The following is an 18,425-nucleotide window of genomic DNA, read 5'->3' on the forward strand; positions in this document are numbered from 1 at the left end:
GTCTCCTCTTTTCTGAATAATTTTTTGGGAAAAAAATTCACTTTTATATGTGGGTATGATGATACTATGGTGAAATTACTTTCCTAGATTATTTGGGTGTCCCAAGAAATAAATAAGTATCAGGTCATGTGTTTGTATGTGTGTATTTCCAGGGAAAGACAGTTGAAGAAAAATATTCTGAGTATCATTATTAACTTTTCCCCATGTATTTTATTTTGAGTAGGTGGAGAAGCTTTGGCAGCTTCTTTGCCCACTGCTTAGAACAGCGTTGTCCAATATTACGGTAGAAACTTACAACGACTGGGGAACTTGTATAGCAACATCCTGTGTAAGTTCTGCTGCTTTTTTGTGTTTAACTGATCAATTTAAACTGTCCCATACCTTTACTCAAAATCTGTGAGATCTCATTATACCTCTTGAGTCTTGAAATTTTCCTCATAGTTTTGTCATCTTATATAATTAAAGATGGTTCTGTTTAGCCTTTCAAATAAGCCTTGAGTGGTAACTCTTAAGTGATTATTACATCTTCTCTATCATGGTAATGTATTCTTAGATTAAACGGCAAGTCATATCATATATCTGGAAATGTAACTTACACATAGTAAAAGCCAGATGATACAAGGTAGGTGTTATTTTCCACACTAAATATGTCTATAGCTTGTATACTTTCATTTAAAGACAGTCCCTTTAGCTAACGACAGTTTTCTTACTATCAGCCTTTCTAACATGAACTATAATACTTGGATTTGACTGACCTATGAGTTTTACTTTGATTTTCTTCCCTTATGTTTATTTATAATACTAAAATAACAGGATCTGCTTTATATACAGAATTATAGGACCCCTGTGGGTAATTATTATTTTATATTTTCAACACAGGAAAGCAGAGATCCCCGGAAACTTCATTGGCTTTTTGAGCTGCTGTTAGAATCACCATTGAGTGGTGAAGGAGGATCCTTTGTAGATGCATGGTAAATAAAAAGAATTTAGAAGGTTAACAAAAGATTTTGCAACAAAAGATAACAGCTTTGCTCTTGATGTATAAATGGAAGTGAACTGTGTACACTCCTGAAGGCCTGATAATGTAACTGTTTTCTTCTGAGAGATGAGTGAACCAATTCGGTACAATTTTATGATACTAAGTAGAGTTATTTCTCAGTTGGGAAGAAGTAGAAATGGAGACAGCCTGAGCAGTTCGAACATTATTTAGATTCAGCCCTCTCCCTCTCGGAAACGGCTTTTTTATACCAGGACAATACTAACTTCCTCATCACATTGTCTCGTTTTTCACTCTTCCTTATTAGGAAAAAACAGTAATCCATTCAAGGAAAAATATTCTTGCTGGGATAAAAGGAGGTGGAAAAACGTAGTAGGTTAGATAAGGAAATCTGGGCACTCCTGGTAACGAAGGAACAAGTTATTGTTATTAATTAGGGGGGAAGGTTCTGATGCTTAGAAATCAATGAGTAGGGGCGCCTGGGTGGCTCAGCCATTGGGCGTCTGCCTTCGGCTCAGGTCATGATCCCAGGGTCCTGGGATCGAGCCCCGCATCAGGCTCCCTGCTCGGCGGGAAGCCTGCTTCTCCCTCTCCCACTCCCCCTACTGGTGTTCCCTCTCTCGCTGTGTCTGTCTCTGTCAAATAAATAAAACCTTAAAAAAAAAAAGAAATCAACGAGTATTCTCAAGTCAGTATTTCTCTTGATTGTGTGGGAATGGAGAGAAAATGAGAATGCAGCAAAAATGATGCAGTAAAAATAAGATCTTCATAAAGGTGCTGTTTTGAGTTTGAATTAGGTGAGAAAATGTAGCAATTTTAAGTAGAATACAGGCTCCATTAGTCTATACTGTCATATGTAAAGGCAGGGAAGGGCTCTAACTCCGCTGTGCTTTAATTCTAGTCGACTCTATGTACTGCAAGGTGGCCTTGCCCAGCAAGAGTGGAGAGTACCTGAGCTGTTGCACAGACTACTGAAGTACTTGGAACCCAAACTCACCCAGGTTTACAAAAATGTCAGGGAAAGAATAGGGAGGTAGGTATTCTTTTCCCTGTGGTATGGCATCCTTCTTGAGTTCTTTTTTATTTAAATTTTAATATCTAATAGTACATCCTGGTTATGTTACTGTTGAGTTTCATGGATTCTCTTCTTCAAATTTTGTTTTAATACTGTGTTTGGGACACTAGGCAAGAGGCTCTGACGTAAAATAGGACAGCATTGAGCTCATGAGCCAGAGGTGAACATTTGGCCAATTCTCAGTGCCTGTGAATTACGGGCACAGCTCAAGAGACTCTCTCCAGGAGTCATCGTTCAGATATTTACTTTGGTTGGGTCATCGCTTTTGAACTTTAGTTTTATTGATAACATGGCATCTCTTCTCACTCTACATATTTCATTTTACAGCGTGCTGACCTACATATTTATGATCGATGTTTCTTTGCCAAACACTGCACCAACAGCCTCCCCACGGGTCCCTGAGTTTACTGCTCGAATTCTAGAGAAGTTGAAACCCCTCATGGATGTAGATGAAGAAATTCAGAACCATGTTATGGAAGAAAATGGAATTGGTGAAGAAGATGAACGAACTCAGGGCATTAAACTCTTAAAAACTAGTGAGTGGCTAAAATTAATAGAAACTTGCTTAGAAACAGACATTTATTACCAGAGGAAAAACAAAACAAAATAGACATTTATTTAGATTATCCTTTGGGGTGTTTTTTTTTTTTTCCCTACATTTTTTTTATTGTGGTAACACGGACATAATACAGAGTTTACAGTTGGGTAGCATTAAATACATTCACATTGTTGTACAACCATCGCCATGGTCCATCACCAGCTCTCTTCATCTGGCAGTGCTGAAGCTCTGCCCCCATTAATCTGTAACCAGCCTGTCCCACCCCCACCCCCATTCCCCCACCCCGGCAGCCACCATTCTACTATGTCTCCGAATTTACCAATTCTAGGCACTTCATATAAGTGGAATAGTACAGTAATTGTCCTTTTATGTCAGGCTTTTTAAGTTTACATAGTGTTTTCATTATTTATCCATTTATCTGTTAATGGACATTTAGGTCATTTGTGCCTCTTGGCTACTGTGACTAGTGCTGCTTGAGCAGTGATGTAGACATTATCTGTTTTGAGTCCCTGTTTTCAATTCTTTGGGCTATTGGAAGTAGAATTGCTGGACCATGTGGTATTTCTCTGTTTAACTTTTTTAAGAGCCACCAAGCTATTTTCCCCAGCAGCTGCACCATTTTACTTTCCAACCAGCAGTACAAGAGGGTTGCAGTTTTTTCATACTCATGCCAATACTTGTTTTCTGTTTTTACGACTTAAACAACTATCCAAATGAGTGTGAAGAAGATACCCATGATTTTGATTTGCATTTCCCTAATGATTAGTGGTTAAACATTTTTTCATTTGCTTATTTGCCTTTTTTTTTTTTTTTAAATCTCTGGAGAATTGTCTCTTCACGTCCCTTACCAGTTTTTGAGTTAGGTTGTTAGTGTTGTTGTTGAGTTATAGGTCTTTATATATTATGCATATCAGCCCGTTATCTGAGAAATGATTTGCAGATATTTTCTGATTCGGTGGGTTGTCTTTTTCACTGTCTTGATAGTATCCTTGGATGCACAAAAGTCTTTAATCTTGATGAAGTAGAATTTATTTTTTCTTTTGTTGCCTTTGCTTTTGGTGTCATATCCAAAAAATCATTGCCAAATCCAGTGTCACAAAGTTTTTACCTTAAGTTTTTCTCTAAGAGTTTTGTAACTTTTAGTTCTTAAGTTTAGATCTTTAATTCACTCTGAGTTAATTTTTTTTTAAAGATATTTATTTGAGAGAGAGAATGAGAGATAGAGAGCACGAGAGGGAAGAGGGTCAGAGGGAGAAGCAGACTCCCTGCTGAGCAGGGAGCCCGATGCGGGACTCGATCCTGGGACTCCAGGATCATGACCTGAGCCGAAGGCAGTCGCCTAACCAACTGAGCCACCCAGGCGCCCCACTCTGAGTTAATTTTTATATATAATGTAAGTTAAGGGTCAGCTTTGTTTTTTTGCTCAAGCATGTCCAGTTCCCCAGCACCCATTTGTTGAAAAGACTGTTATTTCTATATTGAATAGTCTTGGCACTCTTCTGAAAAGTACTTGGCCATATGTGTGAGGGTTTATTTCTGGATGCTAGTTTATTCCGTTGGTCTGTATGTCTGTCCTTATGTCAGTGCCACACTATTTTGATTACTCTAGTTTGTAGTAAGTTTTGGAATCTGGATGTGTGAGTCCCCCACCTTTGTTCTTTTTCAAAATTGTCTTGGTTATTGGGGGTGTCCTGTTGTTTGTGTATTTAAAATTTTTTCAAGCATTCTAAGTATAAACAACTAACTTAGTTATCATTTTTGCTACATTAGGATTATTGCAGGTTAATTTGTAGTTGGTGTTGGTATTTAGTAGGCTGTTAATTTGTTGATTCATTTGTTAAGAGTGACTTCAGTACCCTAGTTTTTGACACTCTTTATTGTGGTTCCTGTCATAATGCTGTTAGTGTCAAATTTATGAAGTAACATAGCTGATCTCTTTCTCAACATTGAAGAGTTAGTTAGCAGAGCTATCAGAGTGGCTCTCTGACATTAGCACTACAATGTTACTCTACTTTGTGCTCTCTGACTCTATAGCAAAGACTGATTCTGCGTGTTTGTTTTCAAATAGTATTGAAATGGCTGATGGCTAGTGCAGGAAGATCCTTCTCTACAGCAGTCACAGAACAACTTCAGCTTCTCCCTTTGTTTTTTAAGGTAAGTTTATGGCTGAAATTAAGAATGCATCCCCCTGTGTTAACTAACTGGAATTTAACAGTTGGAAACTTGGAAAGACTAAAAGAATGCATCCCCTTCTGATCTTTACGGGGAATTTATACTTATCATCTGAAGGTGGATAGTTTTTCAGACTGTGTGTGACTTGGTTGGATCGCTAAGAAGTGGAATAGTCACAGGAGAATCATGAGGTAATAGCAGTTTAATATTTGTTGAAATTATCTTTTTAGTATTAGGTAAGACTAGGATCTTGACAGATATATGAAAAGTTTGCAGACAGAGCATTGTTTTTTGTTTGTTTGTTTTATTCCTTTATTTGATAGAGACAGCAGAGAGGGAACACAAGCAGGAGGAGTGGGAGAGGGAGAAGCAGGCTTCCTGCAGAGCAGGGAGCCCGATGCGGGGCTCGATCCCAGGACCCTGGGATCACGACCTGAGCCGAAGGCAGTCGCTTAACCAGCTGAGCCACCCAGGCGCCCCAGACAGAGCACTGTTGCACTGATAACCAATTTCCAAGTAATAGTTTAGGAGAATATTGATAGCTAAAAAAAAATAAAGCCATAGTGACATTTTTTTTAATATAGTTATTTCTGATTTGTTTTATTCAGTGTATAATAAATCTGAAGATGTATTATATATTGTACTTATACATATAGTATTTGTATTTACTTTATGGTGTTAAATGGGACTATAATTGCTTTTAACAAATACCTGCAGAAGTAACTTGTTTCTGGTAATCCTCTGAAGACACTGAAGTTTGATTTTAATTGATGAAAGGTACAGCCTGAGGTGGTTCTAATTACTCATCTAGGCAAATGACGAAGCTAATGAAACTAAGGTCACAGATCAATATATTGGTTGCCACAGTTTTAGTTTGTAGTCATGCTGTGGTTCGCAAAACAGTCACATTTGGAAGGCTTGGCACAAACATCACCACTACTTGAGAGTTACTGTTCAGTGCAGTTATCATTTAACAAGGAGCACCCTTGGTACTGTGTCTCGGCAAATGGTATGCTAAACTTTGGATTTGCCACAGTATACTTTGTCTTCAGGAAATCTCAGAAAGATGACTCAAGGGGGCGCCTGGGTGGCTCAGTGAGTTAAACGGCTGCCTTCGGCTCGGGTCATGATCCCCGGACTCTGAGATCAGTCCCCACACCGGGCTCCCTTCTTGGCGGGGAGTCTGCTTCTCATCGTGCCCGTGCTCTCTCTTCTCCTCAGTCTCTCTGAAATAACTAAAACCTTAAAAAAAATAAATAAATAACTTTACTGGTAATTTCCAAAGGATTCACCACTAAAATACTTTTAAGAATGCTGTGCAGGGCCAGATACCCATGGGTACCTCTGGGATCTTTTGGGATATAAGAGTGGACAGTAGTTATTAGTGTATAGAGATCCTTGTTACTTTTAGGTCCTTGGTGGTAGATAGGGTTTGTCGGGTGTGTCTTTAGGGCAGTGGTGCTTCAACTTTTTTCCACTGCCACATACCCAGTGGATACAGAACATGGTCTCATATGTCCATAAATGGGTAATGTGTAGTCAGTGTTGGGGTAGTTGGAGTTTACCCCCTTCTTTCACTCACACAACTCCAAGATCAAGGGTTGCACGTCCTTCTGACTGAGCCAGCCAGGCACCCCTGATTTTTTCTTTTCTCTTCTTTTCTTTTGTTTGAGTGAAATAGAGATTACTTAAAAATAAAATCTTTAAAAAAAAAAAAAATCAGAAAGCAGATACGAGAGTGAGGTTGATAGAAGGATTTTTTTTATTTTATTGTTATGTTAATCACCATACATTACATCATTAGTTTTTGGTATAGTGTTTGTTCCATGATTCATTGTTAGTGCATAACACCCAGTGCTCCATTCAGTACATGCCCTCTTTAATACCCATCACCAGGCTAACCCATCCCCTCACCCCCCTCCCCCCTAGAACCCTCAGTTTGTTTCTCAGAGTCCATAGTCTCTCGTAGTTCATCTCCCCCGCCGATTTCCCCCCCTTCATTCTTCCCTTTAGAAGGATGTTTTGAATCCACATGAAATCTATAAAAACCTAAATCATTAGAAAGCTGTATTATGTGAATTGCTTATGCCAGGCCTCACATTTTGTCTGGATCTGCAGATAGTGAGGCTGAGAATCTGTGTTAGGCCATCATGGTGAATGGGGTGTGGGGTACAGAGACACCATAGCACAGATGAACAGCTGCTTTGCAGGCAGATCAGCTGTGTAGAATGGGGATAAAGAAAGGAGTCTAAAAGCAAGTTGTTGCTTGTTAAACTGTGGGAGGCACTCAGAAACAGTTGGAGATGAGATCAGAAATTCTGTTTTAGACACACTTGAGGTGCTTTGTAGATTCTAAATGAAGTATTATATATCCTATCCCATAAAAAGCAGGTTTATAGCAATTCAAAAAAACCCACCTTGAAATCTATATCAAAGTGGAAGTTGTAGTTATTTGCCTTTTCTAGTTGAAGAGTCCCTCCCAGAGTTGTTGCAAGGATGAAATGAGATGTCTGTAAAGCAGAGAGCACAGTGTGAAGTACTTGTATATATTGCAATTATTGCGTATTATTTTTGTTACTAGTCTTTAACTGCATGGAATAATAAAGAATTCAGATGCCAATGATCAGGGAAGAAGACGTGTTTTATCCTAAGTTTCAAACTTCCCTGAGTGCTCCTCAGAACTCACCACTGTAGAATAATTGTTTGCATATGTCAAACTCAGAGAAAAATTTACAGATGTTTTTATAACTGGTACAAAATTACATGCCATTGATGGTATTTCTTCAGAAAAACTTTTTCTCAATAATCAGAGGAGAGGAAAATCCTGTAAAGTGTTCTTTTGCTAACTAAATTTTTGTACATATTAACACAGGGCAGCATTTTGTACAGGTTAACAAATTTAATGTCGGTTAAATCTTATCTGTGATATACCAAAAATAATAAATTTGTGTGAAAGCAAAGCAAAAGAAAGATTAAGATCTCCTTTTTGTATATCGCAGTATTAATTAAGGATCTTTAATTGCAAGCACTGAAAACCAAATGTCTGTGACAGTGGAAGGAGGTAAATTCCTCCTAATTAATTTATTAGATTATTTAGACATATCTAGGCAGTTCGCTGCCAGCGGACCTAGGTAACAGAAGCTAATAGCCTCATCAGGTGACGTCTCCTTGCATTTCTCTCTTAAGGATTTCAGAGGTCCAGAAAAAGTCTCATTGTCCAGGCTTGGTTGGGTGTCTCACTACACTTTGGCTAGGCAATATGATCCCTTGGTTGACCCACCAAAATGACAGAAAAGGATGATTTCCAAAAGTTAATCAAAATGCCTGTTTTCAGCAGGAGGGATGGATATTGGCAAGGAAATGCACATATTTATGCTACAAACAGACTTTAAAACACCCTTAATACTTTAAGTCTTAAGGAAAACCCAAATCAGTATATGTCATTCTGTCCCGTAGTATGGCCAGAAAGCAAAAGATAAGAATAGGCAGTACCTGAAGAAAGCCCCTGAATTTCATCAGCACAGACTTTCTTCCCCAAACTTTTTATTTTGAAATAGTAAGGATTCACAGGAGTTGCAAAGGTACTACAAAAAGGTCTCACGTACCCTTGACTCATTTTTCTCTAGTAGTTATAGTTTTGAAACCAGAAAATTAAAATCAGTACAACATGTGTATAATTCTGTGTCATTCTATCACACAAATATGCCTGCAACCACCAACACAATCATGATACAGAAATACTCCCATCATCACAAAAATCACTTTGTGTTACCCCTTGACAGTCACACTTTCCTCCTCTCCCTCACCACCAACTATCCTCTGGCAACCACTGATTTGTTCTTCATCTCTATAATTGTCATTTCAAGAATGTCCTATAAATGGAGATATGTGACCTTTTGTAATTGTCTTTTTTCACTCATATAATTCTTTTAAGAGTTGTCCAAGTTGTTGTACATGGGACTTTTTTTTATTTTTACCTTCTTTATTTTCAATATCAGAAGGAAGATTACAGCATATATTTTTATGAAAAGGCTAGAATCTACCCCCTTCAGTGCCAGTTGAATATTCCCAAACTTTAAGGTTGTCTGATCTTAGTTTTTCTGTAACTACACATGTGGTAGTTAGAACATTATGATAGTGTACACATGTGTTCTTTTAAAAGTCATATCTGGTGGGCGCCTGGGTGGCTCAGTCATTAAGCGTCTGCCTTTGGCTCAGCTCATGATCCCAGGGTCCTGGAATCGAGCCTCGCATTGGGCTCCCCGCTCCGCGGGAAGCCTGCCTCTCCCCCTCCCACTCTCCCTGCTTGTGTTCCCTCTCTCACTGTGTCTCTCTCTGTCAAATAAGCAAAATCTTTAAAAAAATAAAAGTCATATCTGGGAAGAAAAATAATGCTTTTGGGAAAATATTAAAGATGAAAAAAAAAGTTGGGAGTTGGTAAGATTCAGATAAACTTAACTACAGAGCAGTTGCTGATCAAGTAATACAGATGTTATTCCTTGAGATGAACTAACAGAAGTACTTCTCCAAACTTAGAAGCTTTACTTTGTAACAGAAAAAGATTTTCCGTTCCACAAACAATAATGTTGTTAATAGATAAAATCACTGAAAGTAAAATATCTCAGAGATTTTGGGGCACCTGGCTGGCTCAGTCGGAAGAGTGTGCAACTCTTGATCTCAGGCTTGTGGGGTGTAGAGATTACTTAACCAAATAAATAAAAACTTAAATATATCTAAGAGATTTTGATCTTACTGGCACATAGAAGTAGTCTAGCCCAAACAAATTGTTATCCTGTGCTAGTAATTAATAATGGTTAATTTGCTGCTTTGGAACATGGTGTTCTTTATAGTGAAGTTTACCTATTGGATTTCAGGATTTTACTGGTTTTAGTAGAACATTTTAACCTCTTCCTAACATGAGAACATTATGCCCTAATTTCATTCATAAAACACATTTTTTTTCATGAATGGTAGGAAGGAAGACTACTGATTGAACAGGTGAGTAAGTCACCTTAAATTTTTCTGGTGGTAATGGTAGACCTGCCAGCAAATGAGTATCTTCTTTTTTATACTACAGTTCAACTAACCAAACTCTGAATCACCTCATTTTTTTTTTTTTAAGATTTTATTTATTTGACAGAGAGACACACAGCGGGAGAGGGAACACAAGCCGGGGGACTGGGAGAGGGAGAAGCAGGCTCCGATGCAGGGCTTGATCCCAGGACCCTGGATCATGACCCGAGCCGAAGGCAGACACTCAACGACTGAGCCACCCAGGCGCCCCTAAAATCACCTCATTTTTATTGTGGGTGAATTAAATGACAAAACAATACTATGTACATTGCCTGGGGATTTGGACTGTTCAGTATTTGTAATAATTTTTATCCTCAATTTGTTTCTTTGGTGTGTATCTCTTTATATCTTTGAGAGCACACCTGTGCCATACACTGCATTAGTGTAGGAATGGGATTGTGCACAAAAACCAGAACTATTTCATTCTGCAAATTGATTTTATTTTTAGATCCTGCTATAGAATGACCGTCTTCTCACATAGCTGCCCCCCTCTCTTTAATGACTTCATTGTATTATTTATTTAATCCATTTTCTATGGGAGGTCACTGGTTATTCCTAGTTTTTGGCTGTTAAAAACTAACAGTCTTTTGCAAATATGCATATATTTGTAGGGTAAGTACTATATAAAATTACCGTGTAAAAGACCTGCTTGCTTTTGTAATTTTAATGGATACTGCCCTCCAAAGAGCCTGTCTTGTGTTCTCTCTTTCCCACAAACCCTGACATTTCTTAAATCTTTGATGGTTAAATAAATTTTTTAAAAGATTATTGAACTTCTTGGGATGCTTGGCTGGCTCACCTCAGTAGAGCTTGCAGCTCTTAATCTCAGGGTTGTGAGTTCAAGCCCCACACTGGGCTTGGAGCTTACTTAAGATAAATAAAAAAAAAAATAAAGCAAAATTAATTGTATTTCTTTAGTGAGACTGTCTCCTTGTACATTGGCTATTTGTATTTTTTTTGCCAGCTATCTGTATTTTGCCAGTTTTCTGTTGTGTTATAAGAGTTCCATTTTTATAATTTTCTTCATTTTTACTTTATTTTTTTAAATTTTATTTTATTATGTTAATCACCATACACTACATCATTAGTTTTTGATAATTTTATTTTTAAATGATGTTTTGAAGTATGCCAGTCCAAGATTATTTCTTTAAACAATTCTTTTTTCTTTTAACATTTTTATGGTTTTATCTTTTGCATTTAAATTTGCAGTATAAGATAGAAAATTGATAGTTACTTTTATATAAAGTATTGATGTAAAGATGCAGCTTAATTTTCACAATAATCTATCTTTTCTCCATTGATTTGAGATGAAATCTCATGTACTTGTTTCAGTAAAGTCTGCTAAGGGAAATTATTTCCATCAAACACTGGACAGTTTATCACAGTGAATTAGTATACTCAGCTTGGAGGTTTAGTTGTTAAAAAAAAAATTATTTGGACGCATTTAGAACTGTTGGATAGGTGTCAAGACTCTGAATACAGCAAAGACAGCTGGGGATATTTAGCCAATAAGCAGAATGGGGGGAGGTGTTAGTGCATAGAAAAGAGACATCAAGAATAGGGTATTCTTGCTAAACTGACTTGACAGGATTCTTGCTGAAAGCAGTCAGTCCATGATGATCACATACGTAAAGTGGAGGTGAGGAACTGGATCAGGTACAGAGGTTAGGGATTCTCTCAAATGTCAGGATTCTTGATACAACTGGACTCAGTAGGTCCAAGGATGAAAAGAGGGCTCAGAGGAGCCTGGCTAAAGTTTGGGGAAACAAGGATAAAGTAAAGGCATGGTTAAGTTCCCATTTGTTACGGGTATGCAAATAAATTTGGTAATACTAAGCTTTGAATATTTCACCTAAGTTGATGCAATCCTTAGCATTTTAGAGAAAAATAATTTTTTTTCCATATTAAAACTATAACTTTGGGGGCGCCTGGGTGGCTCAGTTGGTTGGGCGACTGCCTTCGGCTCAGGTCATGATCCTGGAGTCCCGGGATCAAGTCCCGCATCGGGCTCCCTGCTCAGCGGGGTGTCTGCTTCTCCCTTGGACCCTCCCCCCTCTCATGCTCTCTCTCTCTATCTCATTCTCTCTCTCAAATAAATAAAATCTTTAAAAAAAAAAAAACTATAACTTTGATTGGGTGGGGGGCGCAGTGTTGTTTGTTTGTTTTTAAGTAGGCTCTGTTCCCCGCATGGAGCCCAGCACAGGGCTTGAATTCACAACCCTGAAATCAACACCTGAGCTAAAATCAAAAGTCGGGTGCTTAACCACCTGAGCCACGTAGGCGCCCCCATATTAAAACTATACTTTAAAAAGAAACAAGAATATATATTTAGATTGTTTTAGAGGACAACTTATTTAAGGGCTGGGGGCAAAGAAGGCTGTCTGAGTATACTTTATTTTACCAATTTGTCTTTGGAGCCCTAAAAAATACTTTTTATGATCATAAAACAAAATTAAATGAAAAATGCCCCCCCCTTTTTAAGTATTTATTTATAATCTCTACACCCAGAGTGGGGCTCGAACTAATGAGCCCAAGATCAAGAGTCGCATGCTCCACTGACTAAGCCAGACAGGCACTCCTGCCTTTAAAAAAAAGAAAGCAAATGAAACAAATGAACCTCACCTTACTGTGTATCTGGTTGTAAGGATAAATATATGGAGCAGTGACTTTTAAAACAAAATCATACATGCCTGTGGGGACTGCATTCTCTAATATTGGAATAAAGCTATTATGTCTATTATGTAATAAAGAGCAAATAAATGATAATTGTCAATAGTGTTAGAAACACAAAATTCATCAGAGTAAATTCAGAGATCTTACTGGCTTTGTTCAGTGATTCATGAATTGGGCAGTACCCATGTAGCAAACGGAAAGGACCCCAGGGAGCTGTACAAAATGGAAGGTGGTATTATATATATATAAAGATTTTATTTATTTGAGAGAGAGAGAGATTGAGCATGAGCGGGGGCGTGGGGAGGAACAGAGGGAGAGGGAGAAGCCGACTCCCTGAGGAGCAGGGAGCCCAATGCGGGACTGCATCCCAAAACCCTGGGATCACAACCTGAGCCGAAGGCAGACACTTAACTGACTGAGCCACCCAGGTGCCCCCCCAAATGGAAGGTTTTTAAAGGCAGAAATGGGATAGGACAAGAAAGGCATAAACAAAAAGGGTTATTTCAGACAAGGCAGGGGTCTATCATGCGGTTTACTTTACTATTACTAATCAGTTCATTCCTAATTAACTGATTGAAAGTCACATTCCCTCAACCAGAATGACTGAAACTACAAGTAGGTCTTAGTTTGCAGTGATGGGGGCAAGTTACTTCATTTTGGCCCTGTTCCTTTTTTAACATTAGGAACCGAAATTTTTAGCATGAGTAACAAGATATAAAAATCCAGCTTTTGGGTGCCTCGGTGGCTCAGTTGGTTGAGCCTCTTGATTTCTTGCTCGGGTAATGGCTCGTGGGTTGTAGGATTGTTTGTGTTGGGCTCTGCCCTCAGCTGGGAGTCTGCTTGAAGATTCTGGCCCTCTGCCCTTACCCCTACTTGTGCACACATGTGTGCTGTCTCTAAAATAAATAAATCTTCTAAAAAAAGTCCAGCTGTTTAGTAAAACCTCAGTCATCTTAAATTTGAAAATATCAGTATGATCTCATGATCTGTTTTTCTTTAGAAAATATGCTTATTGGGCGCCTGGGTGGCTCAGTTGGTTAAGCGACTGCCTTCAGCTCAGGTCATGATCCTGGAGTCCCTGGATCGAGTCCCGCATCGGGCTCCCTGCTCAGCAGGGAGTCTCCTTCTCCATCTGACCCTCCCCCCCCTCATGTGCTTTCTCTCTCTCATTCTCTCTCTCTCTCAAATAAATAAATAAAATCTTTTAAAAAAAAGAAAATATGCTTATTTCCTAGCTCTGGCCACAAAAAACCCATAACTGGTAATCAACCTAGTAGTGATCAGTGCTCATAGTGCCCAGATTACGGTTTCTAGGTATCATTTCCTGCTGGAAGAACCAGGGCTCCGTGGAGAAAAAGCTGATTTCAGGTTAGGACCAAGAAATGTACAGGATAATTGTCCTACCAGAAACCAAGGATGCAACAGTTGTGTTAAAGGAGTCAGGAGCCATTCCGAACACCAGTAAGACTAAAAACCATTGAATTTGTTGAAATTCATTAGTTCATAATGACCTTGTTTTAAAAATTCATTGTTCACTTTTGGAGGATAGGAAGGAAACCCACTGAGGGAGGCTTTTCTGTATGAAGTATTCCAGGTAATAATGAAGAAGAAATGAGTGTCACCATTTTGCAAACCTTTTTTTGTAATGGTTCATCACAGAAAGAGAAAACTGACCATAAGTGAAGGAAGTACACACCACTTATGTTGTGCTCAAAGAATTAGACTTCAATAAAATCAAGCCTCTAGGTCTAACGGCTACTTTACAGGACATACTGGAGCCAATGCATGCCACCACAAGGATGCAGTCAGAGAAGGAAGCCACTGTAGAGGACCCTACAAAACCAAATAGGCCCTCCTGCACTCTTTTTTTAAAGGGCAAGGAATTTTAAAAGAGGGAGAATTCAGAAATTTTTTTAAAATGTATCTTTCATAGAATCTTCTACATTTAAGAGCCACATGAACCAAATGCAGTGTGTGATCATCACATTGAACCAGATTCCAAACAACCAATTACAAAATAATGGAGGAAATTTGAACACTACTGTATACTTTATATTTTAACTGCAATGAACTTTTATGGCTGATGTCATTCCAGGTTTTTAAAATAAGAGACTTTATCTTTTAGAGATACATAATAAAGTATTCATGCGTGAAATATGTATGGGATTTGCTTCAAATAATTTAATTAGGGGATGGGGAAACATGGGCAAAAAATGGGAGGATTATGTGTTTGTTGTTGTTGGAGAGGTGATTGATTCATGGGGACTCCTTGCACTGTTCCCTAGTTTTGTACATATCTGAAAATTTCCATAGAAGTTGTTAGAAGTAAAAAATGTGATTTCTTTTATGTAAGGATGCCTTTGTACTTACTGGCTGTTTATTTCAATTATGTTTTTGGTTTGTTTTATTGTTCTCTAGATTGCCCCAGTGGAAAATGACAATAGCTATGATGAACTGAAAAGAGATGCAAAGTTATGTTTATCACTAATGTCTCAGGGCTTGCTTTACCCTCATCAAGTGCCTTTGGTACTTCAGGTGCTAAAACAAGTAAGAGTGTCTAACGAATATTTATGTGTTTTGGTTAGAATGTGGTTACCCATTCTAAGAATTTCACAAAGTCAGCTGTAGTGCACACAGTACCGGAAATTTATTTTTCATTTTGACTTTTCTTTTAGTATGAGAGAAGATATATATTGACCAAAGAAACAGACCTAGACTCTGTACCTGCCTCTGCCACCAACTTCTGTGACCTCCGGGAGATCATTCAAATTCCCTATATACACAAAAAGCTAATGAAGCACCTTGGATGCAAAGTGCTGATGAGGGAAGGGGAGTGGTCATTCCCTTTTACCATTTTCCCTTTGTTTTATTCACTTGTATTTCCCAATCTCTGGTTTAAGAAAGAAAAAGACTAAGTGTATATTTTCTGGCTGCATTTTTAGTATACTGTATGCTCAGCCTTTACCCAGGTCATACATGTGTTATATAACATAAAAAGTGGACCTGTTCCCATGGTTTTCAGATTTTTAAGTTGAACTACCACTGAAAAATATTTTTTAACAGCCCAGTTTGTTTGTTTTGTTTCTGTGATGGAATTTAGCAGTTCTCAGTCATTGCTTTCAATCCGCTACCTGCTATGAAGTAAAACAAAATAATGTGTTAACTCTCAGAGGAGTCAGAGTATATTTTCTTCTAAAGTTGACTTTTGTCTATGTGTTCCTTACCCTTTATTTTCAACCATTCTGAAGAACTAACTTTATCCGAAATAGTTAATGCAACCTTTCATTTAGAAGGAACTATAACACGAGCTTGCTCTAACCAAGAAGATGATAATGATTTGTGTGTCATTCCTGTCTGTCACCTCCTGCTCTCATCAGCACTGTTCCCATTGTCTCTACTTCTTCTCATTCACAGACAGCAAGAAGCAGTTCTTGGCATGCTAGATATACAGTGCTGACCTACCTCCAGACCATGGTATTTTATAACCTCTTTATTTTCCTAAACAATGAAGATGCAGTTAAAGACATCAGGTGGCTGGTTATAAGTCTTTTGGAGGATGAACAACTAGAGGTAAAACTTAAGATATAGCAAATCAAAATTTAATACATTTAGAGAAAGCATCATGCCCCCCCTTTAAGAAGTATTTATGCACTGATGAGTTTTTTAAAGCATAAATTATTAAAAGTTACTTTAACATTACCCTATATTATTAGTTTCGATACCCTAATCGTGATTTCCTGTTATACAAATGGAAACAAACATTAGGCATGTTCTTGTTCTGGCATCTCTTTGCAGTTCGGCAGATAACATTTGTGAACCAAAGTTTTCTTATATGTGAAATTGCAGGTGATAATGTTTTACTTACCTTACTAATTCCTAAAGGACTAATTTCAGTTTCAAGAGAATAAAAATCTAGGGGCGCCTGGGTGGCTCAGTTGGTTAAGCGTCTGACTCTTGATTTCAGCTCAAGTTACAATCTCAGGGTTGTGAGATTGAGCCCCACATCAGGGTCCACGCTGGGTGTGGAGCCTGCTTAAGATTCTCTCCCTCTCTCTGCCCCACCCCCTCCGCCCTTGTACACACTTGTACTCTCTCAAAAAAAGAATAAAAATCTACCCACAAATGCTATTATCCAGTTAAGATTTTTGCCCCTTTTTATTTCCCTTCGTAGAGAAATTAAAGGCAACTTTGTGAGGAAGTTACATTAGTATTTTGTACAAAAAGATAAATCTCTTAGTTAATGTAATGTAAGAAAAGTATGTTGTAATAAATAAGGAATAAGTTACAACTTTTGAAATTGTCCTTAGGTAAAGAAAATGTAATTGAAATTTTTGTGAAATCTGTACTTTTTAAAAAAATTTTATGGGTTTTCTGTGTAGTGGAGTACTCCCAGTAATTACATATTCTGTTTGAGAGCACTGAAAATAGATTGCATCCAGAGAAAACTGAGAATGGAAATTTTTCCACCTCCCTAATGAGCCTGTTCATTTTGCAATCCAGCTTTCCTGTGTTCTGGGAGCAGATCTTGCTAGCCCCTCAGGTACTCACACACAATTGGTTATAACAGCTATAACAGGCTTACAGTATTTACAGCTGTCTGTAATTTTTTTAACTTGTATTTTTTAATAACTAAAGGAATAGAAAAGGTGGAAATCTTGAAAATCAGTGTTTCCTAATTTTAAATATTACAGCAGTTACATTAAATTGCATTTATTGTTTGCTGGACCTTGTAGAACATATTCATAAATTATTTTTATATTCCATGTAGTAGGCTTAAACGTAACTGTTACTATAAGTGAAACCATGACATTCATCAAAGCTATCATATTTTTTAAGATTTATTTATTTATTTATTTTTTAGATAATCTCCATACCCAACATAGGGCTCAAACTCACAACCATAAGATCAAGAGTTTCATGTTCTACCAATTGAGCCAGCCAGGCACCTCTGTCATATTTTTAAAACAGAATACTGAGTATCCGTAATGTAATAATTAGCAAGAGCTACTCATGATAATACTGAAAAAACTTTGTAATAATCTAAATGAAAAATGTTTAAAGAAAACTGTTGGATTTAAAGGAAAACTTTTAGGGGTGTCTGGCTGGCTCAGTCAGCAGAACATGTGACTCAGTCTCAGGGTCATGAGTTCAAGCCCCACACTGGGCGTAGAGCCTACTTAAAACAAAATGTATAATGATGGTAACAGGTTGGCAAGGTATATAGCGAGTATTCCACGTTAGTCTTGTGTCACAGTCCGTTAGCACTGGCTCTTGAAAAGTAGCTGATAGCCACAAAATTAACAGTAAAGTTGTTCATACATTAAAATTTAGTAATCCCAATTCTTAGAATCTATCCTAAGAAAATACATTGCAATATGGAAAAAAATTATATAAATTAAGAATATTTTTAGCACAATAGTGAGAAGTTGAAAGCATTCTAATCAATAGCTGAATATAAAAATGAATCGTGGTATAAAAGGAAATAACGCGACCAAGTATGATGTAGTAAAACAATTTATAATATAATTCATTTACTAGTATAATGAAAATGTTAAGTTACCCCAAAACTGTCAAACTCTACAACATTTAAGAAAAAACCTTTTGAAGCAATAAACGATAAAATATTTCGGTGGGGTTTTTTTCCCCAAATTATTATTGCCTATCTTTATGAATGCTTAGCAGGAATTTTGTGATACCTATTGAGACAATAGCATTTTACTGTTTTTTTTGTTGTTGTTGTTTTCCCAAAACTTGAGTTCCCATTCCATTTTGAAATGGACTGTGCTCTGCTCTACATTTGGTACTTGGGTAAACTGTAGTCTGACAGCAGCCTGTGAAATTCCTAAGAAGTAAACTGGACATAAATCTACAACATA

At 37.6% G+C, this 18,425-nt stretch overlaps 1 protein-coding gene across 3 annotated transcripts in view; it reads left to right on the plus strand.

Moving 5' to 3' along the window:
• Positions 1–18,425, plus strand: part of PSME4 (proteasome activator subunit 4) — a 108,768-nt gene that overhangs the window by 84,912 nt on the left and 5,431 nt on the right. For all 3 annotated transcript variants that reach the window (XM_028103805.2, XM_028103806.2, XM_088026538.1), the window contains 7 exons: positions 224–328; positions 880–971; positions 1,899–2,030; positions 2,400–2,608; positions 4,700–4,785; positions 14,968–15,096; positions 15,964–16,119. In XM_028103805.2, coding sequence (XP_027959606.1) covers positions 224–328; positions 880–971; positions 1,899–2,030; positions 2,400–2,608; positions 4,700–4,785; positions 14,968–15,096; positions 15,964–16,119 — 909 coding nt within the window. The remainder of the gene's footprint in view (positions 1–223; positions 329–879; positions 972–1,898; positions 2,031–2,399; positions 2,609–4,699; positions 4,786–14,967; positions 15,097–15,963; positions 16,120–18,425) is intronic.

Source organism: Eumetopias jubatus, unplaced genomic scaffold (assembly GCF_037043125.1).
Source record: "Eumetopias jubatus isolate StellerSeaLion01/CBP00866 unplaced genomic scaffold, mEumJub1_p1.0 scaffold_9, whole genome shotgun sequence".
In the NCBI taxonomy this organism is placed as follows: Eukaryota; Metazoa; Chordata; class Mammalia; order Carnivora; family Otariidae; genus Eumetopias; species Eumetopias jubatus.